Genomic DNA, 26,792 nt, shown 5'->3' with positions numbered 1-26,792 from the left:
ATAGCTCGTCCCATCGCCCTCTGTGTTACTCTTCTCATGAGGCCCATACTCAGCGACAAAGTCTCGGGACCATAGGTCATCACTGGCAACACGCTCTGTACGAAGACGTTTATCTTCAGATACTGAGGAATTTCGGACGAAAATATATCGCGAAGTTTCCCGAATGCTGCCCAGCCAAGTTGGATTCGGTGGTTCACCTCTTTCTCGAAATTGGACCTACCTAATTGGAACATACGTCCTAGGTATATGTATTCGTCTACGATTTCGAGTCCAGCGTTCTCAACAATAACTGGGTGGAGCGTCATACATTATTTTCGTTTTGGCATTTTCAGGCCTACCTGAAGAGAAACTTTTTTTTTTTTCGTGTTGAGTAAGTGCCGATGGCTCCATGTTGGACCACTATGGCGTCACCGGGGGGTTGGGCGAGCGCAGAAGCATCGCCTGATGAGAAACTCTGCTGAGGTCATTGAGTATGGTACTAAGGTCATCCAGTCTCTGCTATGATGACTACACCGTCCACGAACCGCAGTTGAGTGAAGTACTCGCCATTCATATTGATACCAAGTCCGTCCAATTCATTTACCGTCCAGTGCGGCGGTAAATGGCTTCGGAAAGATCACATCTCCCTGTTTTAAGAGCAACAAAAAAGTATAGAGTCATCGTATCTCATGTGCTATCGTGCGCCCGTTAAGTTCTGTGCATATTGTTATTTTACCCGTAACCATATATTAAGACCGCAATACTACTTAGCTCCAAAAAGGCGTGACGGTGGTACTTCCCTGGGCTCGAGCCTATCTGTCTTAAGAGCGCGCAGCGCGTCGGTACGATATGGATAAAATTCGAAGTGCAAACGAGACGCCGAATTATGACTTTCACGTGAGTGAAAAGCACGGAGCTATTAACGCGCGACGCAAATTTTATGACGTGAGCGCCAAAACCATTTTTACCTAATTGCAAGTAAATTAACAAACATAACGAAAAACAAAATGGCCATGTTCAAGATATATACCTAATTTTTTATACAAAACAAAAATTTAAGAAAATAAGTTGCTTTTCCTGAGATTGAAAGCAAAATGTGAGCAAAACATGTATTTTTAAAAAAAAATACTATCGAGAAAAGTTTTACAAATTGTGTATTTTGTATAGTCATAACGAAGCTAACACTTTGAAATATCATTTACCCAAATATCAGGCTCCTAACTTTTTCACAATCTGAGATCCAGAACCATTTGTAATCACCAAATTACATATTGCACACTCTTAAAGAGCTCTACTGCTCTTACAAATATATAAAATTTCTATTTTTAACGAACTCTCCTTGTGCATGTTGATGTCTTTAGTGTAGGCTTACTGTGTAGCTTTCGATTACGGCCGTAATTAAAAAGCGAAATCTGACAGTTTATAGGCAAGTGAAGCTAAGTATTGAATGCCTATTGGGACATACACAGATGTTAGCTACACGTTAAATAGGAAAGCAACTTTTTAATATTAATCAAGGTATTAGTCAAGGTATTAGAAATTATTTAGTTTCTATTAATTACTCAGTTCGAAAAAAGTCACACAACTTTCTTGGGGGACCCAAACCGAGATCTATGATAAATATCAGTAAAGGTATAATAAAAAATAAAAGTATAGAAAAATCATGATCGTAATGTGAAAATGTTAATATACAATGTACGATCGTTATGACGTGTTTGATGTCTGTGTACTAAAACAGACATCAAAGCCATTGTTTTTTTTTTTAATTTTGGCTATTTGTCTGTTTATTTCAACAATCATTCATGAAATGGTGTTGCATTAAGTTTTCTGAAGTAGATTAAGCTGTCTTTCATTGAGGTCACGAGAGAAAAAGGTATTTACTCGTAACTTCCACAATTTATTTACTATTCTACAAAACATATATTGCAATTTTCACATAAATTAAGACTAAAAATAAGATCTAAATTTTTAATAAATTTAACGGTAATCATAAAATTTAATAATGGTACTTAACTGAAAAAGAGCGTCCGGCACACTTAGAAAATTATTATTGATAGGTACAAATGTACCTATCTTAACTAAAATTTTCTACCGGAAGTCATAACCAGTCAAGTTTCCTAACATAGTCGGAAACTAAACTAAGATCCAATGGCTTTACACAATAATCTATACTAATATTATAAAGCTGAAGAGTTTGTTTGTTTGTTTGATTGAACGCGCTAATCTCAGAAACTACTGATCCAATTTGAAAAATTCTTTCAGTGTTAGATAGCCCATTTATCCCCGTATACTGACGGGAACGGGAACCACGCGGGTGAAACCGCGCGGCGTCAGCTAGTCTAATATAATGTTATTTAAAAACTATCATATTGTGGTCAGTGATACGTAAAATGTGTCTAGATTTACAGTAAATATTACACGTTTATGGTCTAGATATTATCGTAGCGTATCAATATCACCTGGAATGGACACTGAGGTATCAAACGAACCGTTTAATGCGTACTACATTTTACGCATCGAAGTTAGGGCCATTTGTTTATTTGTAGGTAGGTGGTTCTCCGATTTTCTCTTTGACAATGACGCCAAAACGCCCTATGATTTTGTACATATCTAGGTCTGAAAACCACACCACGGTCTATTGTGACTTATCCAACATATACATTTTATCTATAGACACCTGTATTATAGCTATCTAGATATAGATAACTACATATTTTATAGAATGCATTTGAATGTATTGCTATTGTCTATTGTCGATTTGCTATCTAGCTATCTCTGTACAATTTTTTACATTATGCACTTTCTTTTTCTATCTAAAAATACAAAATTTTGATAAGCAGCACCTTTCTTCTCGCCTTTCATCCAACAAATTAGATAAATACTAACTAATGCTTGAGATCTTTTTATTGTATTTTACAATAAAGCCTTTCGAATACGATTTAAATCCACTTTCATAAGTCATAACGTTATAGTGACCACACATCTCCATAGCGTGACCACAAACAAGTACCTACACATCTTTTCACATAGATTAGTCACAGTCTCGTACGATGCACAATCACTTTTTGGTGACTTTTTTTATTTCAAACTGGGGCTTAGAAAATTCTCTTACTTAAATCTCAGTGCAAGTGCACCAAATTACTTATATCTAGAAAAACATATCTTTTACCAGTGATTCGTTTATGTGAAACTAATAAGCTGTAGAACTATTAGTTCTAAAAAAAATTGGTGACATTTTTGGAAACGTTAGAAAGCTTTTTACGTAGTTTCTTCAATGAAGGAACCCCTCATTTGGCTGAATGTTATTATTTGGATAGAGAGCTGCAACTCGGCCGGGTGAGCTGACCTAGTGGTGCACCGGGTGCGTTGAAAGCGAGATCATCGCATAATGACAGTGGCAGGGAAGGTGGTTGCGCCGGCGCGGGCTCGCTGCCGCGGGTACAGTGCGGCCGCACCTCGCCATGCGAGCACGCTCACCACATGGCGCGTCGCCTGGCGCTGCTGCTCTTGCTCTGTGCGGCGGCTGTTCCCCGCCCGCACTCGCGCCCTACCCGCACCGACACCTCCGACTCGGATTCCTCCGACCCTTTCGCCCTCTGGGACTACGAATCCGATGAAAACACGCCGCAGCCGCGACCGGTAAAACCTAATGCCAAAGTGTTACTCCGAAGTAAAGTTCCGAAATCGAATGTGACAAAAAAGACTACTAAAAGTGATGATAAAGTTATAAAAACTACTATCAATATTGAGAGCCATACGAACATTTATGTGACGAAATTGCCACCGTTAATGGAAACGTTCGCCGGTTCTTTTACGCGTGTTCCTCAGGGGATGTATGTAAATGGTAACGAGCAGGCCTGGGTGAATGTTGGGAGTCAGGTTTCGAGGATCAGTACAAAGAAACCGGCGAAACCTCGACCATCGACCACGAGACGCCCGCCCACGAGTTTAAGACCTCGCACCACGACGCGGAGGCAACGCGCAACCACTACTAGGCGCTCCACGACGCGGGCGGTACGAACAACACCAAAACAAGCAAATAAACAAACAACCAAAGTGCCAAAAAAAAAAGTGACTTGCTCACAAAATAAACCAGGGTGGATCTCGAACTTTTTTCAAGATAATAAAATAAAGAAATCAGCCAAAAAGCAGGAAAGAACAGGTTGGTTTGTATTGTATGCAGGCTTATATTGTAATAAGGAAATAATAAAAATTATCTATTGAAAATTGACAGTGGTATTTTCATACCAAAAACTGCCTAAAATGCACTTTCAATACAGGGCTGTTATAATAAATAATTAATCTTCTAGTTCTAACGCCAACAATTGCGTGAAATCCGTTGAACAAACATAGTTTTGAGTTTGACAACCAACAACAATAACGACAAGCATATGTAGCTAGGTTATGAGCACCTTGCTGTAGCCAAGAAAACCTGTGAATGATTCCGAGCCTAACTTACTTAATTTACTAGCGCACGACCACGAATTCATCCGCGTGAAAATCGATGCACACTTAGGTACCCCCCTCAGGTATTCAACCCCTATTTCGCCCCCCTCGATTTTGTTTTTTTGCATGTTTTACATACCTACATAATTATAAAAATGAAGGAACTCATTAATAAGTTCAACCTTTATTTAACCCCATAGGGGTGAAATTTTTTGAATTCCTTTTTTATGTTAAACCCTCCGTTTGTAGACCATTATTCAGAAATATAACTTGAAAAATGGCTGATTTTTTTTGTCAGGTTTCAACCCCTTTAGGGTTTGAATTTTAAAAATTCTTGAATCAAAATACATTTTTTATTTTTTTCATGATTTATAGACAAAATTTTATAACTGTAACTCAAAAAATTAATTTCTATACAAATTGGACTTTATAAACAAACTTTCAACCCCTATTTCACCTCTTTCTGATTTAATTTTCGCAATAAAATCATACCGACAGACAGACATAAAAAAAAAATAAAATTTTGAAAATATCTTCAATATACAGAATTTGACCTGTTACAGTTTTATTACAAGTTTAGATTTGTTTATTTGTGAATGGTACTAATATTATAAAGAGGAAATATTTGATTGTTTGTGAGCAAATATTCTCAGCAATAAAAATTAAGAATTTAGTGTTTATGCATATGTTTTCTGTGGTATTACTATTCTCCGAATTTCTACGCGGATGAAACCGCAGGGTTCAGCTAGTATGTAATATTTGAATATTGTAGGTCCCTATTCATTTATACTAATATTATAAAGCTGAAGAGTTTGTTCGTTTGCTTGAACGCGCTAATCTCATGAACTACTGGTCCGATTTGAAAAATTCTTTCAGTGTTAGACAGTCCATTTGTCGAGGAAGGCTATATTATATTATCCCCACATTCCTACGGGAACGGGAACCACTCGGGTGAAACCGCACTTCGTCAGCTAGTGCTAAATAAGCGCGGTACTCTAAATTTTCTAGTTTTCAATAGTTGGTCTAGGTTGGATTAAGTACGGTAAAATAATCCTACTGATATTATAAACGCGAAAGTTTGTATGAATGTTTGGATGTTTGTTTGGATGTGTGTTACTCTTTAACGCCGCTACTGGTGAAGCGATTTGGCTGAAATTTGGAATGGAAATATATTTTACTCTGGATTAAAACATAGGCTATTTTTTATACCAAAAAATCCATGGTTTCCCGAGATTTGCGAAAACTAATGATTTTGATGATATGAATGTTTGTTACTCTTTCACGAATCGACTACTGAACCGAATTAGCTGAAATTTACCATTGAGATATATTATAGATAGATTAACACATAGGCTACTTTTTATCCCGGAAAATTCCATGGTTCCCGAGGGATTTGTGAGAAACTAAATCCCACGCGGACGAAGTCGCGGGCGTCCGCTAGTTAATTTAATAAAACTTTATTCACTTTGTCTATCTATACTAAGTAAAGGATCAGTATGAAATTCTACTTTACCAAGTACATTTTCTTAAGATTGTCGATTAACCGTTTAAAGTGGAAGCTCTACATAGGTTAGAAGTTTTCTTTTCTTTTCACTTATATCCTTAGTTACAATAATAATTTAATTTTCTTAATTAGTATTGTAATATGTGTACTCGTAGCTAGCTGCTATCTTCTAAAGATCCCTTTCGTGTCGTTCGTTAAATTATTATTTAATTAATAGAACGATGATTATTATCTAGAAGGTAGTTATTTAGTCGCGATTTATTAAATCATTAATTAGTGTACTATTAAAATACCTATCTACTTTCATGTAAGAAAAAAACATCGGTTAATCTTAATAATAAATCTTATTTGTGAAAATCTAGATTACTATAAAGTCTTAATTGTAATTTCTCTCATTTATTTACGATAGGTATAATTTTTATAATCATATTATGATAACTATATTTGTGTGAGGCAATTAAGGGAGGTAAGCTGCTGCTGTCAATTATAGGTTAAACAATTAAAATTTCGGTGGAACATAGGTACTTACTTAAAAATAAATATATATAATAACTTTTCATATTATGACAAATTTTGTTTGCATACATAGGTTACTTCCGAAAGACGTACCGCCAAGCGATTTTGACGGTATCGTGTAGAAACCTAAAGGGATGTGAATTTTCATCCTCCTCATAAATAAGTTAACCTTCCATCTTAGATTTTATCATCACTTACCATCAAGTGAGATTGTAGTCAAGGCTAGCTTAAACTAAGTGTAAATGTAATTTGATAATATTATTTTGTAATTTCGGAGATTACTGTAAACTTAAACTGTTATGTCGTTTTAGACGATTGAATAATAATCAGACAATCATATAAATTATCACATACATCATAGCAGAAGGTTTCCTACTTTGTGCAGACGAGTCCATCAATCATTTAGTTTTATTGAATATTATCGGCAACATTGCAGCAAAACTACTTTCTGATTCAAAGTCGTTAGCTACTAAGTATGGGATAGAATTCCATGTTGCGTGCGCAGACGCGCGATCAATTTTTTTGTTTAACAGCCATGACTAAGCCATGAGTACCATGAGTAGGCGATATGATCCTCTTTAGGCTTAGGTGGACTACAACTACCTGCTACTTTCTTTATAAAGTCACGCGCACAGTGATGCATGTTGCGTTCTATTTAGCGTTCTGCATCTTACAGTCTTAAATATACTATAGTACCTTTAGGTACATACGAGTATATAGAACGTAGAAATAGACGCATAAGTGTGTAAGAGGCTTTATACATTTCAATCTCGTAAATGAATTGCTTAGTTCCTGAAGAAAAACTCATGACCATGTACAGTCGGTAAAGGTAATTAGTAAATACATTGCAATACTTCTATATTGGAATGTATTACCTACAAAGGCTTTCTCAGAAACTCTATACTAATATTATAAAGAGGTAAAGTTTGTGGTATAGTTTAAGAGTTTATCTGGCTTTACTAAACCGGTATTAAAAATTTTAGAAAGCCACGTTATTTGTAAGTATTAGGCTAGGTTTTATATTGTAACGGCAACGGGAACGGGAAAAATCCGCGAGGTGTTGGCTAGTATTTTATAATAACTTTAATTGGTATATCGATATGTATAGGTAAATACCGTGTTAAGAGACGTGATAGCCCTGTGGATAAGACCTCCGCTTTTGATTCGGAGGGCGTAGGTATGAACCCGGGCATGCATCTCCCACTTTTCACTTATGTGCATTTTAAGAAATTAAAATATCACGTGTCTCAAATGGTGAAGGAAAAACAGTGTGAAGAAACCTGCATTCCTGAGAATTTTCTTAATTCTCTACGCGTGTGAAACCTCTCTACTAACTAAACTAACCCCTCTTATTCTGACAGGAGACTCGTGCTCATCAGTGAGCCGAATATGGGTTGTTAATGATGAGGTAAATCCTAATCCCGCCAAGTGCGTGTCGGACCACACGCAATGAACGGTTCCGTAATTTCATGTCACCGATTAAAAATGCTTGATGGGCGAGTAAACAAAACAATTCTCAACGGGATTTGAACGACCTAAAGACACCTTCTATACAACATGCGATAGACGTAAAATAATAAAACCACCTCCACTTAACATGTAGAGGAGATATCTGCCCTGAAAATATTTCTTTTCACGAGCTTATTTTACCAAAATTTTAAAATATTGGACGCTGTAAGGATGAATTTAATGATGTTCTGTGTCTGTAAAAGGTTCAAAATAAAAAAAAAAATTACTTAGTTTGATACGCAATCTTACATGTTAGCTTCACTATACTTTTTTCATGATCACACCCCATCAGGAAAATGATTACATCGTTGACGCAAGCCGTCCATTGGAGTTCCCCAACCGGCTCTCGTTTGGACTACGAGTACGCTTTGCGCTACTTTGTTCCACTGACATATAAAGTTTCACCTTTTTATACACGTTTCATTCCATTGGCATATATTTGTATATTATTCGAATACTACAAAATATATACAGTAGAACCCGCTTAAGACGATCACGCTTAAAATGATTTCTCGCATAATACGTAATTTTACAGCAGCCCCTACAACTTGAGACAAGTTTCATACATTACCTAACGCTTAATACGATTCGTCATCCCGTAATACGCCTTCATGTCACACGCGTGTAATTCCAAATGTGACAAATAAATTACAACGTCATAAAGGTCCTTAAACAAGGTCGCAGGACAAGACTTATTGCATTAAAGAGTTGCATTAAATCTTATAGAACTGAAAGACCCTGATAGCAAACGACCCTTGACATTCAATTCAACATTTTGAAGACGCACTGCAAAAGTAAAATTTAATTGAAAACTTCGTAATTGCTAATGCATCAAAATCTTTTTGTCATACCATAATTAGGTAGTCTTTACACCAAACAGACTATTTTTTATAAATATGAATGTGTACATTAGTCGTTATATTTTTCACTATCCTCCACCCATATCCTGTATTATACGCTTTCCCGTCTAAGACACGGGACGGGGGAGACGTTATTAGTTGCGTTCCTGCGAAATCGTATTAAACGGGTTCTACTGTAAATGTAATTTTATGCCATACAGCCGGATCCCCACATTTCTTTAACTTCTTAACTTCATACATTTTCATCTTAACAAGCAGTGCTGTAGTTTGCCTTGTTGGGGCCCCGTATCAAAATTAATTGGGGTGCCCAATAGACGAGCGGCAAATCCCGATCTCTTATCAAATTTTAATGTTTTTTTCCGGGGAAGCATCACAGATTAAGAGATATTGTGGATTACACTTTACTACTTTACTAAAGCCCAGTGGATATGACCTCTGTTTCCGATTCCGGAGGGTGTGGGTTCGAATCCGGTCCGGGGCATGCACCTCCAACTTTTCAGTTGTGTGCATTTTAAGAAATTAAATAACACGTGTCTCAAACGGTAAAGAAACATCGTGAGAAAACCTACATACCAAAGAATTCTCTTAATTCTCTGCGTGTGAAATCTATGGTGGATTATTGGCCTAACCCCTCTAATTCTAATAGGAGACTCGAGCCGTTTAACCGTATAATTGATACGGCTGATACGGCGGTAGCTACGCCCCTGTTAACAAGACAGAGCGTTTGAATTGTTTTTCTTCAGGTATAAAAGTCCTTCTAAGCTGTAGCCGATCCGATAGCGTCTTTTTCTCAAATCAAAAAAGCTTTCCGTAAGCGTTTGCTACGCATCCACATTTGCTCCCTTGTGGCAAACAAAAGTGCCAATGTTCTTATGTCAAGTGGCGATAATTATTTTTTATCATAACCAACCGAAGCCTTTTTTTTATATTCTTTTACAAGTTAGCCCTTGACTACAATCTCATCTGATGGTAAGTGATGATTCAGTCTAAGATGGAAGCGGACTAACTTGTTAGGAGGAGGATGAAAATCACACTCCTTTTCGGTTTCTACACGACATCGTACCGGAACGCTAAATCGCTTGGCGGTACGTCTTTGCCGGTAGGGTGGTAACTAGCCACGGCCGAAGCCTCCCACCACCCAGACCTGGACCAATTAAGAAAATCTCAATCGGTCCAGCCGGGGATCGAACCCAGGACCTCCGTCTTTTAAATCCACCGCGCATACCACTGCGCCACGGAGGTCGGCAAATATTATTGTCGGTTTTTATGATTAGGTACATCTATGAATATAATTATGGCGGTTATTACAATGTACTTTACTACTACGACTTGAACTTACCTACTATAGGTAAAATGGCTATAAAGTTTGTTTTACTTTCAAGTTCAGTCGGTCACAATCTTTGTAAAAGCCGCTTCAGTACTTGCCCAGCAATAAAATGCCGAATGCGTTATTAAAGTACTTATACAGAATCGTTATAATATAATTAATTTCGCGAATTCAGCAATTCTAGTTAGGTACAAATTAAGGACGACTAATTAATTTAAAAGCTATGTTGGTCGAATAGATAGTGAAAACGCGAATTTGAAGACAAACTGCGAAAACGAAGTGAAGCTTTCTCGTACATATGTATTCTGTGCTTTGGGTAGGTGTCTAGCGGAAACTTCATTCTTCAATTCAAAACAAAGCCTAAGTATTGTGGTCGTTTGTATAAGTTTTTAATTATTTATGTTCACTATTTAGCATTGCTGCTTAGATTTTGTTTTAAATTTGAGTTTCCCCTAGACACCTACTTAAAGCACAAAAAGGATGAAGAGAAAAACAGTAGCCGATATAAAACGAATTCCACTCGAAGTCGAAGACGTTCGCTGGGGTCAAAAAATCTGACCCGTTTGGCGTTTTCATAAATTATAACCACACTACTGCTTTTGCTATACAAAATATTTAAAATGTTTTAACTTTTAATTAATAATACACCACAATTAGACAGCCTTTCACTTTGCACATGCGATAAATATGAATAAAGCTGAAAGGATTTATACAGTCTTACGAATCACTAGAAAAACAAAACATTTACAAAAAATAACTTATCAAGTGCGAATCGGACTCAAGCACGGGTTCTGTACATATTTAAAATTATTGCAGTTAAAGTCAAAGTGAAAATTAATTTATTTCCATTGATGTTACAATGCAACAAGCACTTTTAAACGTCATCACGTCAGGTAATGTAATTATGGATTAGGTACCTTTTAATTAACATTTCTGAAGTTCATTAAGTGTGAAGGTGCCCAACATTATTTCCATCTGTAATCTAATAAAGAGAGACCAAAAGTTTTGCAAGTTATTCCTCAACTCACTCGTAAAAGTTTATTATTTTCACATATCCAAGGGACTACATCTGAGGATTTGGTATTCATTTCAACTTGGTACATACAACGCGAACGTACTTTTTAAATTGACCTGGATAAACAGACATAAAATTCTATATGAAATCATTTATTTTCTATTTGAGATGCAGAACCCCAAAAATGTTACTGTCTAACTTTTTACCAAGATTTCTTTTTCGTTTTTGTTGTTCACCTTTAGGTATATTCTCCAGACTCTATAATTGGTTAGTTGGATCGAAAAACTCATGGTTCGGCAACGGGTGGTTCGACGAGGAAAGAGAGCAAGTAACAACGAAGACTACTACTCCCATTCCTGTCGCGACGGCTGATGACAATTGGTTCCCAGCGTTTCTTGACACCGAAGATGTTGACGACATAAATACGACAAGCGAAACAAGTAAGTTAATCCATACTAATATTATAAAGCTGAAGAGTTTGTTTGTTTACTGGAACGCGTTAATCTCAGGAACTACTGGTCCGATTTGAAAAATAGTTTCAGTGTTAGATAGCTTACATACAGGCTATTTATTAGGCACATTATCCCCGTATTCCTACGGGAACCGGAACCACGCGGCGTCGGCTAGTATTACAAAATTAGGGTCTGTTTCACCACCTTTTGTTTTGTATGGTGTGACGGATGTGTTGTGATGTGTGTGATGTCGGAAGTGTCGGATAGTCTAACTCGAAACGCAAGTTTTGTCACTTTATTTTTTTTTTATTCTTTACAAATTAGCACTTGTTTAAAATCTCACCTGATGGTAAGCCATGATACAATCTAAGATGTTACTGTTTAATTTTGAACTTTTTTTTCAGTTAAAAAATCTGCGAAGAAATCAATAAAAAAGAACTATAAAGGCTATCAACTTGTACGAGCATATCCAGACGTACAGTGGAAAGTGCGCTCGCTATTGGATCTGCGGGAAGAAGCCGAGGGCTCGGGTTTGATGTGGTGGACCGCCCCATCTCTCAACAGTTCTACGGATCTGCTTGTTCCGCCAGACTTACTAGTGGATGTCAAGGACCATTTGAAATCTTATAGAATAGACTTTGATGTGGTTATTTGGGATTTGCAGGTATTTTTCCGATTTGTTGTTAATTACTTGCATTGCACACCACACTAGATTACAAAAAAATAGTAATTCTTTTAAGGGCAATTGCATACGTTTTTATAATAAACTACTACATGAAGCCCCTGGAATGTCTCTCAAAAAGTTCTAAGTGTTTACTAAACGCAAACTTTTAGGAAAGTTTTATTATAGTGTTAATGACTATTTATATGATAAAAAAGCTTGGTGTTAAACTGTATTATACGACTGTGTGCTTAGTTTTAAATAAGTTTGTAAAATGGTGGTAAACAAAAAAAAAATAAACCTTGGCTGAGTTGTTGTGGGCTCTTCTCGGACCAAAGCACGTTTGGACCCTCGTACCTTTAATTTTAAGTTTTCTATTATTATTATTTTCTATTTTCTACTACTATTACCACCATTAGATTAAATTAAATTATGACGTAATCCTGACCTTTCAAAAGTGCTTGTAAACTAAGCCTAATTGAAATAAATGAATTTTGAATTTGAATTAATTATTATTAACATGTTCACGGACATACTCAAGCCGGCTCGTGATTAAAATGCACTAATAACGATTGACTCTATCTATATTTAGACTTCACAGTTCATTTAACTCAAATAAAAAATGCATGCAATGCATGTACATATATATACCTATGTTTTGGTCATGTTAGTATTTTTATGTCTTTTATATTGTGAATCAATTTCTTTTTGTTTTGTTTGTCTCAGAAAGCAATAGCGTATGAGAATCCTAAATTATCAAAGAAGCAGAGAATAGAACTTGAACACATGCATGGGCATCCATTGACATGGAGGCGCTACCATCGATATGCCGACATACTGAGGTATCTGGAATACCTGCAGCTCTCATATGCCGATATTGTTGAACTAGTGCCCCTGGGCCGGACTTCGGAAGGACTTCCCTTAGTAGCAGTAAAGGTAAGATAAAAAAAATATATATATTCAGCTCACAGCTGAGCTCTAATCTCCTCTCAGAATGAGAGGGGTTAGGGGACTAGGGCCATTAGTCCACCACGCTGGCCCAATGCGGATTAGCAGACTTCACACACGCAGAGAATTAAGAAAATTTTCTGATATGCAGGTTTCCTTACGATGTTATTCCTTCGCCGTTTGAGACACGTGATATTTACTAATGATTTTTCATTTCTTAAAATGCACACAAGCGAAAAGTATTAGGTGAATGCCTCGGACCGGATTCGAAGCCACACCCTCCGGAATCGGAGGCAGAGGTTATATCCACTGGGATATCACGGCTCTCAGATCTCATCATCTCAAATCATCGGTTCTCTATTCTGAGGATGGCTCACCATCCATCTTCCATCCACCATCTATCTTTTATGGATAACTTACTACTATTTTTATCTCCTACATCTACATTCTCACGAACGAAGTCGCGGAGGTCTGCAAGTATTATCTAATGCTTACTTCTTATTCCCTAATAGGTATCAATTCCATCGAATGAAACTCAATCTCGAAGTTCAATAAGTCAAGGTCAGAAGAAGAAGTGGAAGCTCCGGTCCCACCTGAAGCCCGCCGTGTGGTTGGAGGGCGGGGCTCACGCGCAGGAGTGGATCACCCCTGCTGTCGCCACGTGGATATTACACTATTTGGTCGAAGGGGATAAGGGCTTAGGTTCGTATCTTACTTAGTATTCTACTAATACTATAAACGCGAAAATTTGTATACATGTATGTTTGTTACTCTTTGAAATTTGGAATGGAAAAAGATTTTACTCTGGATTAACACATAATCACTAGGTTTTTATCCCGAAAAAACCTAGTGATTATGATTTTGATGGTATGAATATTTGTTACTCTTTCACGCTTCGGCGACTGAACCGAATTGTCTGAAATTTGAAGTAGAGATAGATTATAGTTGGATTAACACATAGGCTACTTTTCATGCTAGAAAAATTCATGGCAACCGCGGGATTTGTGAAAAACTGAATTCCACGCGGACGAAGTCGCGGGCGTCTGCTAGTTCTTCATAATGTACTATATTTCGTTGTCTATAAGATAACTCAGTGTCTGTTAAAAGTAGAAAGATGTTTGGTGTTGGTATAATATGTAATTACGTCTACAAAGTGATAGAATGAATATGAAAAAAAAACTTTGGGGTTCCTTGCCTACATGCAAAAAGTGAGGATGAATTTTTATCGTCGTCAATCCCCATCGTGTGGGGTATTGTTATCGGTACTTTTGTGCATTACATAAATGATTAAAGTGCTAACTTAATCTGCGGAACCCAGCGTGGCGCGACACGCATTTGGCCGGTTTTTACATCCGAATTACCTATTGACTATCAGGGATTTTTCAAAATTCTAAATGATTACTTTTTTTCTAGGCGCAGATCGCGAAGTCCTCCGCGAGGCTGATTTCTACATAATGCCAGTGCTGAACCCGGACGGTTACGAGCATTCGCACACCCACGACCGGCTGTGGAGGAAAACCCGTTCGCGTAGCCCGGACCACTCCGACGATTACTACGTCGGCTGGTTAGTAGCAGCGGCGAAGAGTCCATACAGGCCGATTCCCGCCGGGTTACCTTCAAAAATCCATACATATATTTGGATGGTGATGATCATAACCTTTTGAGGACGAAGTGAATTGTAGTTGCCGGTTGCCCTTTGGTCGATTTTGTAATGAATATGAGTGGATGTATGAGAAACTGGAGTTCGTATCAAGCGGTATAAATTTTGCTTTTCTCTGGAACAGCTTATCTTCGTTAAAATTCCATCCTTCGCCACTGGTAAGCAGTGAAACTAGTTTAGTGAAGTTCAACTGTTATTACGAGCAAAGTGGCACGGTCACGCGTCTATAACATGACGTATCTTATAAATTACTACTGGTTCAAGTTGCAAGTTCTCATGAATAGATTCAAGGTAGGGTGTGATGCAATTTTCTCAATGAATGCAACGTATGTAACTTGTACATTTTATACATGCTCTTAAGACTAGGTACCTCTTAGCTTAAGTTAGCTATAAATCATCGCGGCTACCTAAAGCTAAAGCATTAAAGAAATTATAATTTCGACGATACGAAGTGCGAACAGACGAACAGAAAAGAATTTTAGTAATAGGTCATTTTGTGTTATGCACCTCAATTTACAATGATTAGCAATTTTATTCAAAGTTTTTGAAAGTCGATTAAAAAGACCAAGTCCGTTTCAATGTTAGGGTTATCGGTGTCATTAGCGTTTTCTATGTTCTGTGGACGTCCCTCATATAATAATTTAGCTCTAATGGACCCACCAAAGTGTTAAGCTTTTAGCGTTTTCTGTTCTATGGACTCGACCAAATAGGCGACCTCCTTCAACACATTTAATAAAAAAAAAACATACATACAGCCGAACATAGAACCTTCTCCTTTTTGGAAGTCGGTTAAAAAATTATCGATCTTTCATGTTGGATTTTTAACTTTTTTTAATTTCTTTTTTTAATATGACCAATATACCCATTCCCCTCCAACTAATCGGGAAAGACTGTATTAGGAGTGGGTACGTAGATATACTTAGATAAAAGATAGTATAAAATCATTGCTTGGAAGTCTTTGTTCGAAATAAATTGTAGAATGTTTAAGTATATTTTGGTGATTCAAGTTTCGTTTATTTATACTAAATGTGGGTAAAATAAATAGGTTACGAGGTTACCCAGCGTTGTAGAAAACTTTAAAGTAAATATTTTAAACCGGAAGAAACTTTTTGCCTATCATCATATTTAACTAAGATAGTGTAACAACGCTGGTTTCCTGTGAAAGGCACGTTTGTGAATTGAATTGTGCGATTTCGATGTGTTTATTTTATTTTGAGACCTATTATATTAAACTGAGGTCACTTCTCAAAATCTTGTTAAGTAAATGTTGATCGGATACAGTCTGAGCTCTAAAGAGTTTGAGTGGCGATCGCAACCTCTTGAGGACGAAGTGAAATAAGTCGTTGTTGGTTGCCCTTTGGTCGATTTCGTAAATACTGTGTGAATGATATTAAATACTGTTAGAAGTGTTACTAGCGCATAAAAAACGAGGCGCTCAATAGAGTATTCAATGTTAGTTGTAGTCAACAACGAGCGTTATTTAAACAAATAATACATACCTAAATATCGTCTACAATGTCGAGTTATGTGTTCAGGAAGTGTAAAAACTATTATACATACATATACTATAATGGAATTAAAGACAAAATTGTGCGCGCAAAGTGTTGTAGCCTATAATTCGGATCACTTTTTGCGGTGATGTTATAGGGACGTAACCGATCTATTTTATAAAATCATCATTGTAAATATGTACAAACACAACACCAATCTGCGAATTTCTGTAGATGCGAGTTTCTGCGAGTAGATGATAGATCTATTCTTATGCAGGCTTAATTCTCGACTATATTATTCAAAGACTGTTTTATGTGCTCTTCGAACATGGGAAATGGCGTACCTACCAAACCAACATTGCTGACTGCCCAAGTCTTTTTTTGTTGGCCTGACCTGTTGAATCCTACAATTCTATAGCATCCTTCATACGGTTATTTTAATTTTTTTTTGAAAAACCTCTTAGGAAAAGATTGTAAAATGATAATTAAATTGTTACCTCAGGTTTCCCTGGAACTGGGGTCGCACAGAGTGCGTGGGTGTGGATACGGACCGCAACTGGGATTACCACTGGGGCGAGAAGGACTCCTCGAGCGACCCCTGCGCTGACAACTACGCAGGCCCGCATCCCTTTAGTGAGCCGGAGACGCGGGCAGTCTCCGAATTCTTAGCGGAACATAGAGGAGAAATAAAGGTAGAGTAAAGTTGCAATACACCAAACCCTAGACCTAACTAAACCCTAAAGACCTTAAAGTTTAATTTTCGAAGGGTTGCAACGGAACTAAGTGACTGGGGAGTGGAGACACGAATTTTTATATTATGCCGAGGAAAATATAAAATATCACCCTTTCCACTTAGATGGTTAAGGGTTTGCTTTGGATCCTTGAAACCTCATCATCATTATCAGCCTGTACATCCGTCCATGCTGGACACAGACCTTTTCTATAGAGCGCGCCACCACACACGATCCTCCGCCTTCCTCATCCGACCACTTCCCACTACCTTCTTGATGTCGTCGGACCATCTGGCTGGAGGGCGTCCTACACTGCGCTTGCTGGTACGTGGTCTCCACTCCAGAACACGTCTGCCATCTGTTCTGCGACAGATATGGCCCGCCCACTGCCACTTCAGTTTACCTAATCCTTTGGGTTACGTCGATTAATTTAGTCCTCCTACAGATTTCCTCATTCCGGATTTTATCCTTCAGAGAGACTCCTAACATAGCCCTCTCCATAGCTCGCTGAGCGACTTAAAATCTGTTGATAAGGCCAAGTTTCCACGTTTCCATCATCCGTCATCACAGGCAAGATACACTCATTATAAGGTGGGTGACCCAAATAAAGCCTATGTCTTAATAAGGCCTATTTTTTAAATATCCCGCTTCCTGATTTCAAATGACCGCGGATGTGTGTCGAAGTGTGCGTGTAGATTAACTAACGCACACAATAACAGCAAGCGGCCCGTGCCGCGAACGTGTTGGATCCTGCAGCCGAAAACTACCACGACGCGGAGTGCACGCGTGTTTTTATAAAATTCTGGCAAAATAAATAGTAAGTATACTTATTTTTATTCGTCCACGGTGTGCAGTGTTTTGTATATAGGATAACTGAACGTTTATCTATCTCATAACAAAAGTGAAAAAGGTGTAATGTCGGTGTATTCCATATAATTGTTGTTTTATTTACCCATGTGCGATGTCCTAATAAAGCCTATTAAAAACATGCATAGGCCTTATAACGGCACAGGTATAGGCCTTATTAGGCCAATGTTTTATGTCAGTTAGAAAAGACTACCTCCGTGGCGCAGTGTTATGCACGGTGGATTTATAAGACGGAGGTCCCGAATTCGATTCCCGGCGTGCCGATTGAGATTTTCTAAATTGGTCCTGGTTCGGCTTTTTGGGTGGCTTTAGCCGTGGCTATTTACCACCCTACCGACAAAGACGTACCGCCATATTAGCGTTCCGGTACATGTCGTGTAGAAACGGATGGGTTGTGGATTTGTTCCTACACCTAACAAGTTAGCTCGGCTTCCATCTTAAACTGCATCATCACTTACCACCAGTAAGATTGCAGTCAAGGGCCAACTTGTGATAAATAAAAAAATACACGCATACCCTTGTTTTCAGTAACATCATGAAAAACAGATCACCACATTCTACCATACGAAAAAAAAGGGCTCAATGGACTTCGCAACAAATGGAAAGCGCTGTTAAAATGGTAGAAAAGGGTATATTGTCTACATATACTGCTGCAGCCAGATACAACATCCCAAGAAGAACCCTACGCAACCATCTAAAGAGCGGTTCGACTATACGAAAGCTAGGTCGGTCGGCCATATTGAATACAGAACAAGAAGCTGGACTTGTCAGAAGAATCATACGTTTGGCTGATGTTGGAGTGCCGATGACGCCAAAGATGCTGCGCGTACAGGCGTTTTCGTTCTGTAAAATTAAGAAAATTCCAAACACCTTCAATGATGCCAAAAATGCCGCGGGGAAGAAATGGTTGAGGTTATTTCTAAAACGACACCCTGAATTAGCGCGTCGTAAAGCACAGATGATGAATCCAGCTCGAGCTCAAAAATTAAATAAATATATTGTTAGCGATCACTTTTCCAAATACAAAAGCGTGCTGGATAGACTTGGAATTGAACATAAACCTGAAAGCATTTACAACATCGATGAAAAAAATTGTCGCATATCCTTACACCATCAGCAGGAAGTTCTGACAGCCAAAGGGAAAAAGAGAGTTCATCAAATAGCAAATGAGCATGCTGAAAGTGTGACTGTGGTAGGCTGCGGAAATGCTATAGGATCAGCAATTCCGCCAATGATACTGTTCAAAGGCAAGAGATTAAAGCCAGAATTCCAAGATAACTTACCTCCAGGCTCTCTCGTGAAGATGACGCCAAAAGGAAGTATGACGACGGAAACATTCATAGAGTTTATTAATCATTTGAATAAATACAGAACATCAGGGCCATGTCTCCTCATATTTGACGGTGCAAAATGCCATCTGGACTTTTCTATTGTAGAGGAAGCTGAGAAATGTGGCATTACTTTATATTGTCTTCCGTCAAATACCACGCACGAATTACAGCCCATGGATAAGTCTGTTTATCGTTCCTTTGAGCACCATTGGGACCAAGAGTTGATTAAATATATCAATCAGCATCCCGAACGAACTCTTAACAAGACAAGCTTCAATGTAATTCTCTCACAAGTATGGCCAAAATGTATGACTATTTCCAATATCTCGAATGGGTTCCGCTCTACAGGGTTGTATCCATATAACCCAGATGCTATTCCTGAAGAAGCTTTTGCGCCCTCTGCGTTGTCAGAGCTTCCTAAGCCTATGCATAGTGAGAATATTGCTGCAGGCTTATCTGATCAATCTGCAAAACAAGATATTTCAAGCGCAAATGTGGAAGATTTGGATGGGTCAGCCACAGATACTGAGAATTTGCCACTGTCCTTGTTCTCAAAAATCAAACCGAATGATGGAACTCCGCATAAAATAGATAATAATCAATCAACCACGCGTGAGATTCATGATTTTTTACCAACCCCCAAGTTTAAAGATAAAACAACTGCTCCACGCAAGAAGTCTCTAAATTACAGAGCTCAAGAGGTAACAAAAGATTTGTTTGGTGGTGACGATGCTACGTCCACATCACAGATTACTGTACCATCGTCAAACGAAGATGTTCCTGGTACTTCATCCATGATAATAATTAGCAGAAAGACACCAAATTCAGCATCAGTTACTGACTGTACCCTCTCAGTACAGACTGCTTCCTTGACAGCAGATAAGCTTAAGGGATCTAAACCAAAACATCACGACAATGCTCCTTCTTGGTACTGTCCAGCTTGTGACGAAGATCGAGTTGAAGATATGCGACAATGTCCTACTTGTGGCGTTTGGTATCATGAACTGTGTGTTGGACTCACACCTGCTGATAAAATATTTTACTGTTCAGGAGATTGTTTCAAAAAATAGGCTGATTAATATCTATTAATCTTAAATGCTATGAAAGTCTGATCTAAAAAGACCAAAGTAATTAATAGGATCTCATTTTATATAATATAGACTAATAAACTAAAATATATGTAGAATTTTTAAGTATTGACAACGTTTTGTATTAAGTAAGATGTTGAATGCCTACTTGTTTCAATTAAGGCTTTATTAAGACACAGGGTTCCCAATAAGGCCAAAGTGACATTTTAGTTATTTTTGTTCACAAAAGTGTTATAATTGTTTTTAAAGCAATTTTCTTTCATTTATTACAAAGTTTATTAAATAAATATAAGTATTTCAAATCCCCAGTGTATTTTTATTATAAAACTGCTAGTTAGGTAAGAATAAAATTAAGGTAGGCCTTATTTGGTGACCTTACCTTACACTTTAAATTTGTCTTCTGCCTTTGAAGTATTGACGATTTGACGAAACCTTGAACCTGCTACCTCTCAAACTCACCAACATTCAATAATTTCCTACCACATGGCATGGCAGGAGCATGAGCTGACAAAATATTATCTTTTATGAAATAACGGAGATCCCGCTTTTTCAATCTATATGCAATTTATAATAATTGCTTCGATCTATGAAATTGTATTATTAAAACAAGTAGCTACATTGAACGGCAATAACCAATAATCATGCAGGTAGATTAAAGATCATTAAAATGCACATATCTTTTCATTTGAAAAAAAAAATCACACATCTTATTTTACTTTCTAAAACATTTTAATCGCAATTTAAAAATGAAAGTCATTGCGCTTTCACATGTATTTGAAAAACATAAATTACCACGTAAATTATATCTCAATTCAACGTATTTTTTTTTTGTATCTAGGTGTAAGTATAAACACAGAATATATAATACTCGTAGGTATAATTAAAGTGGTATAATGTAGATAGGTACAGATCGTTCCTACTCGTACCTACATTCTTCTTAAGTTTTTTCGATATATTAGTCTTCCATAAATACTGGTTACAGCAATGATTTTGGTTTACAGTAATAAATAAACGATGTAACTCTTTCATTATCATATATCGAAGTATTTCCAAGACAACATTACTTTCAAGTAAAACCTACTCTTACATAATAACTTTGATTATAATCGAAAGTTCGTGCACAGAGAAAATTACAATAGTATGTAGGTACCTACATAATATGAAGAGCACTCTCGAGGCAATTCACCTATCAGTGGCTCGAATCCGAGGTAGACCGCATATTGTGCGGGAAATTGTGACGAAATACGGTATTTGCCCACATCGTTACTTTCAAAGATTTTCTACAAAACTTTCGACACAGGTTTCCTACTTACTATGGCATACAGGTAGATATATATATTTCAAAAGATATAATAATAAAACAATACTAATTCTAAGAGCAAATCTCAATAACCTGTAACCGAAACCACCCCTCTACTCTACTCTCGTGAATTTGATACGCCCGGTGAAGAGTCGCCCGGATCCCCGGGCCTATAAGCCTTAAGATTGACAAAGAGTCAAGACATAATGTCGTCTAGAGAGAGACGAGAAAAAGACAAATGTAGCGACCAATACTGACGCCTTCGAAAATATCGTTCCATTTCGTTGATATGGCGTCAAATATGCTGATAATGAAGATGATATCAGTATACATACTGAGGGAAAGTAGAGTGTACAGAGTAAATGGTACTTGTAGTAGAAGATCTTGGTTAACGATGTCTCGTTACAGGTTTATGTATCCATGCACGCGTACTCACAAGCGTGGCTGCTGCCGAGTTCTCACTCGCACGCGTCTTTCGCTGATGACGGAGTGCTGATGGAGATGGGCAAGCTCGCCACCGCCGCCCTCGCGGACATGTACGGAACCAAGTACCAGGTAACTTACTACATCATCATTAACCGCCGATGGAGTCCACAGCTAGACATAAGCCTCTTGCATGTACTTCCAAAACGGTTTTGAGCCGCCAGCAACCAGCGGCAACCAGCTTTATGTCCTCGGTCTAGCTAGTCGGTCGACCAATACTGTGTTTGCTTATACTAACCTCTGTAGGATGTTTCCTACTTTTGAGCGCGCGATTAACCCGAGAAAAAAGAGATATTTATTTTTTACTTAAATTTTTGAAGTAAAATGGTCAGTTTTTCATGTTTTTTTTCCCGGGAAGCACAAGGTTAAGTGAGTTTGTGGATTACATTTTAATGTTTTTTGCTTTCACAAGGGGCCCTTAAAGACCAGGTACCCTGTATCATTGATACGGGTGATACGGCGGTAGCTACGCCCCTGCGACCACATTGTACTAAATAGTTTCGCGTACAACCTCTCGGTCAAAGCATCGCGGGAACTAGGCTTATAAAACACGCGATATCTATTTTAATAGCATTTACGAGCCTATAAAACGGTAGAGGCAACGCAAACCTCATAGCCAAGAATACGAGTAGAGTAGAGAATACGAGTAGAGAGAGTAAAAACATTTTATATTTTACTGTCTTGTATATTTCGTATAGTATGTTACGTCATGTAGGTAGATAAATAGGTACCAATGGAAACAATTTTGGTTTTACTAGGTAGGTACAACGTTATAATATATAACCTAGTTGTAGGTATGTCTAGAGCATAGATTTAATATATAAATGCGAAAGTTGGTGTGTAAGTCTGTGTGTAAGTGTATGTTTGTTCTTCCTCTGTGCAGCGGCTATTGAAGCGAAATAGAAATAGATTTTACTTTGGATTAACACATATCTTGTCATTCCGGAAAAATCCTTGGTTCCCGCGGGATTTGTGAAAAACAAAATTCCACGGGCGCGAAGTTGCAGGCGTCTGCTAGTATGATATAATTTTTTTTCTTCATTATAGTGTGAAGGATAATTAACCAATTTTGTTTTCTGTTTTCTAGGTTGGAACGGCGGCAGAAATCCGACAACCAGCTACAGGAATGTCCCACGACTGGGCAAAGGCCCGCGCCGGCATCAAGTTCTCCTACCACGTGGATCTGCGAGATTCCTTCGGACCCTATGGGTTCCTACTACCCGGCTCACAGATAGTATCCACGGCGCGTGAAACTTGGCAGGCTGTTAGAGCAATTGTAGATAATTTATCACCTGGGTTTAAATAATAATTTGTTTTATATAACTAAATTAACACATTCCATACGATACGAGATCTAAATGACCCTGTACGTGTCTTACAGTAGAATTCAGACGTTGTAGGGGCACCCCCAGGGATCATTCAGCCGCTGAGTGTCGAATTTAACCTCTAGCACAGAAAAACATACGTACATGTACAAGTACTCTAGTTGTTTGACTGAGCGTACCCCTACAACGTCTATGAATTCCACTGTTAGTTACAGTAGGTACGGTTGTCTAGAGAAAACATACTTCATTCTCGGACGAAGAGTATACGAATATTGAAGAGTTTTACATGTTCCAGGGGTTCCGTGTGCTTAACTTTGTGGACGTGTGACCTAATCACAGCCTAATACATACCGCACAAAGACACTGAAGATAAATAGTACGGGGTCAAAAAGACCCCGTGCCATCACAATAAAAGTTTTATTATTCTGATTGACCTATATTGTGTTAATAGAGTATTTGTCTACAATTTTTATTACAATCTATTGAACATACAATACATACAAAACATCCTACCTATCTACATTACCTTTTATCGATAAACTTTATCGGCCAGACCTTAGCCAGATGTTCTCTAATGGCATTAAACCATAAATATAAAATACACCCACTGAATCCTATCGCTTTACAGGCAAACCTAATAATGTACTAGTCTTTTTTTTTGTTGCAATACAATATGCTCCTTTTTCTGTGTGACCCTAGGTTATTAATGGTCTAAGCCCTACGTAATTAAAAAAGTTTAAATTATCAAGGCTGTATGTACCTATGTGCTTTTATTAAATTATACAGACCGTACCTACATATATACTTAAATGTAAAGGGGTAAATTTTCTAGAATGCCGTGTTCTTAATGTTTGGTTCGTGGTCGTTTTTAAAGTGTGATTTTTTATAATTATATAGCTATTAAAGAACTTTCTGTAAATTATATGCCTTTTCACACTGACTGGATTTTGGCCATACGCACTTTATTATTGGGGCTATTAGAAATTAGGGCTTACGCCCATTGTCTTGCTGCACCGCCTTGCAATAAGAATTTGTCGAGTCGTGGCTCTACTCTACGTGATTGTAAATATACCTTTAGTAGGAATGTTAGTTTAGATGTTCCTAATAGAATTTAATCCTAAATAATTGCATTGTTTGTAAGATTTTTTAAAAATCATATTGCATTTACTATTTGATTTATTTTATTTTGTAATTTGGTACGTAAGGATGCTTATTTAATACGATTAGGTTGTTTTAATAAATATTGATAAAATCAAACGTGTTTTAAATCAATTCCTGAAATATACACATAAGATGGATATTGTTGATGTACAAAAAAGCCTGATCAGATTTAGAATATAAACACCCTTGTTCGGGAACACAAACCAAAAGGTAGGTAATTATGCTAGTAGGTAGAGGAAACTTCTTCAATTTCCGCATCAAGGCAAGGGTTTATCTTTCTGGTCAGGATATTTATGTATGTATTTAGTATGATATTATTAATAATTAACTTTACATCAACGCTCCATAGTCCATTCCGCTTGAATTTATGATTTCAACATTCGCAAGCAAATATAATGCGAACTTGTACCGACTCATATAGGCCGTACAGACTACATCAGTATTTTAGTCGAGTACGTAGTTACGTACGTACAATTTTTGGGCGGTAAATCCAAAACTCGTACTCGACTAAAATACTAAAGTAGTCCGAACTAGGCATTAAATCTATGAGTGCGAATTAAGGGAGTAGAGTAGAAGTTAAAAATGGAACTATTACACTCGCTGTGTGTGTGGAAACACCACATTTCCCGTCAATCGTCATTATCACAAAGATCTGACACTAAAAAGCAACCCTTATTGATAGTATAATCGAATTTTTAAAATCATAGTGGAAATTCGGATGATTACCAGACGAATTATAATAAAATACATCATTATTTAAATGAAATTTACTTTCTTTTAAATCCAATAAACTTAAAATAAATGTGAAATCTAAGTATTGATGCTCGGGGCTAAGTACCTACTGATGTAAGTATTTTTCAAATATATTTATTAATTTATTTACATTACATTGTAATAATTTCAACAGATCATCTTAATTTTAATAAGAATTAATAATAATAAAGATAATAAATAATTTATCTACGTGCAGAAATAAATATCTAGTGTGATCGTTAGTATCGCCAAGTGGAATGTAGCCATAATCTTAGGAAGGAACAGCTAGAACTCAGAGCCGCAATGTGAATTTTATTTATAGCCTATGTATAGAAATCAATATTTGTCGGTGTCTCGGACCTCGGTGCTCGGTGATTTGTCGTCTGTGTGTGGTCTGTGTTTGTAAATGTAAACAAACAGTTGCTGTTTTTTATTTTAACGCCAGAAAGAATAATTAATAAGGTCTATAGATCATGAATGACGAATTAGATTTTGTTTCTAAATTACCAGCGAGAAACCTGATTGATCCCAACGCCTTTGATGTGTCCATGAGTGCAGTATTGATCGGTCTTGGCGCTGAAAAATATATCGATATTTTTAGGTTACTAAACATCTTTTGTTTATCACATTCTACAGATTGTTTGTACTTGATTTAGTGTAGTAATTATAGCTTTAATTTATTCAGAGAACATAATATTGGCCAGTGCACACTAATCGAATTGACCGACGAAGACTTGGAAAAATTAGGTGTCACTGATCCAGAAATCAGAAAAAAGCTAATAGAAGAAGTAAAAAATATACCAATTTATGAGGATACAGCTGCAAACCAAACGTACGTAATAAAATTTAAATTAAAATGCGTCTATCAATCATTGGTCATCATCATCTTCGGCCAACTATTTTTATTATACATGCTTTACAAGTAATTTAAAATTCAGATCAGGGTTGCCACCCGTCCCGATTTCGAAGATGTGGTCCCGCGTCCCGATGGCATATCGATTTTGTCCCGATTTTTGACAATATGCGATAGGCTCAATCAATTCATTCACAGGTACTCAACAAATTATAAGCAAATATTCTGAACTAAAAAATCAACAACATATTAGTAAAAAAGCAGAAATAAATCCTAGAGCTCAATCTAGTGAAACAATATCAATTTTCATGGGGAATACAGGGACTACATATTCAGACATGCAATAAGTTAAAAAAATAGAAATAAAATTCTGGAACCGACTAGCAATGCAGTCTATCTGGGTCCAATAATTCTCATTCATCCAAAGTTCAGCCTCTCTGAATTAGTCATACATTTCTAAATAATTATATTTCTTCCTCTGGGTCTTCCAGTCCTTCCCTGAAACTCTCAAAAGCTAACTTTGAGAAACCCTG

The 26,792-nt window shown here is 37.3% G+C and overlaps 1 protein-coding gene across 1 annotated transcript in view; it reads left to right on the top strand.

The window, feature by feature from the left end:
• The first annotated feature begins 3,414 nt into the window (after window positions 1-3,414).
• LOC112056941 (uncharacterized) overlaps window positions 3,415-26,792 on the top strand; it is a 29,975-nt gene continuing 6,597 nt past the window's right edge. Inside the window, exons 1-11 of the mRNA XM_052881860.1 lie at window positions 3,415-4,141; window positions 11,399-11,596; window positions 12,013-12,272; window positions 12,996-13,205; window positions 13,730-13,919; window positions 14,631-14,781; window positions 16,870-17,059; window positions 22,093-22,239; window positions 23,255-23,471; window positions 25,917-26,007; window positions 26,092-26,238. Coding sequence (XP_052737820.1) covers window positions 3,460-4,141; window positions 11,399-11,596; window positions 12,013-12,272; window positions 12,996-13,205; window positions 13,730-13,919; window positions 14,631-14,781; window positions 16,870-17,059; window positions 22,093-22,239; window positions 23,255-23,471; window positions 25,917-26,007; window positions 26,092-26,238 — 2,483 coding nt within the window. The 5' untranslated portion in view covers window positions 3,415-3,459. The remainder of the gene's footprint in view (window positions 4,142-11,398; window positions 11,597-12,012; window positions 12,273-12,995; window positions 13,206-13,729; window positions 13,920-14,630; window positions 14,782-16,869; window positions 17,060-22,092; window positions 22,240-23,254; window positions 23,472-25,916; window positions 26,008-26,091; window positions 26,239-26,792) is intronic.

The sequence above is a fragment of the Bicyclus anynana genome, chromosome 5 (assembly GCF_947172395.1).
Source record: "Bicyclus anynana chromosome 5, ilBicAnyn1.1, whole genome shotgun sequence".
NCBI classification, from domain to species: Eukaryota; Metazoa; Arthropoda; class Insecta; order Lepidoptera; family Nymphalidae; genus Bicyclus; species Bicyclus anynana.
Note: the sequence above shows the minus strand (reverse complement) of the source record. Positions and strands in the feature narration are given on the sequence as shown.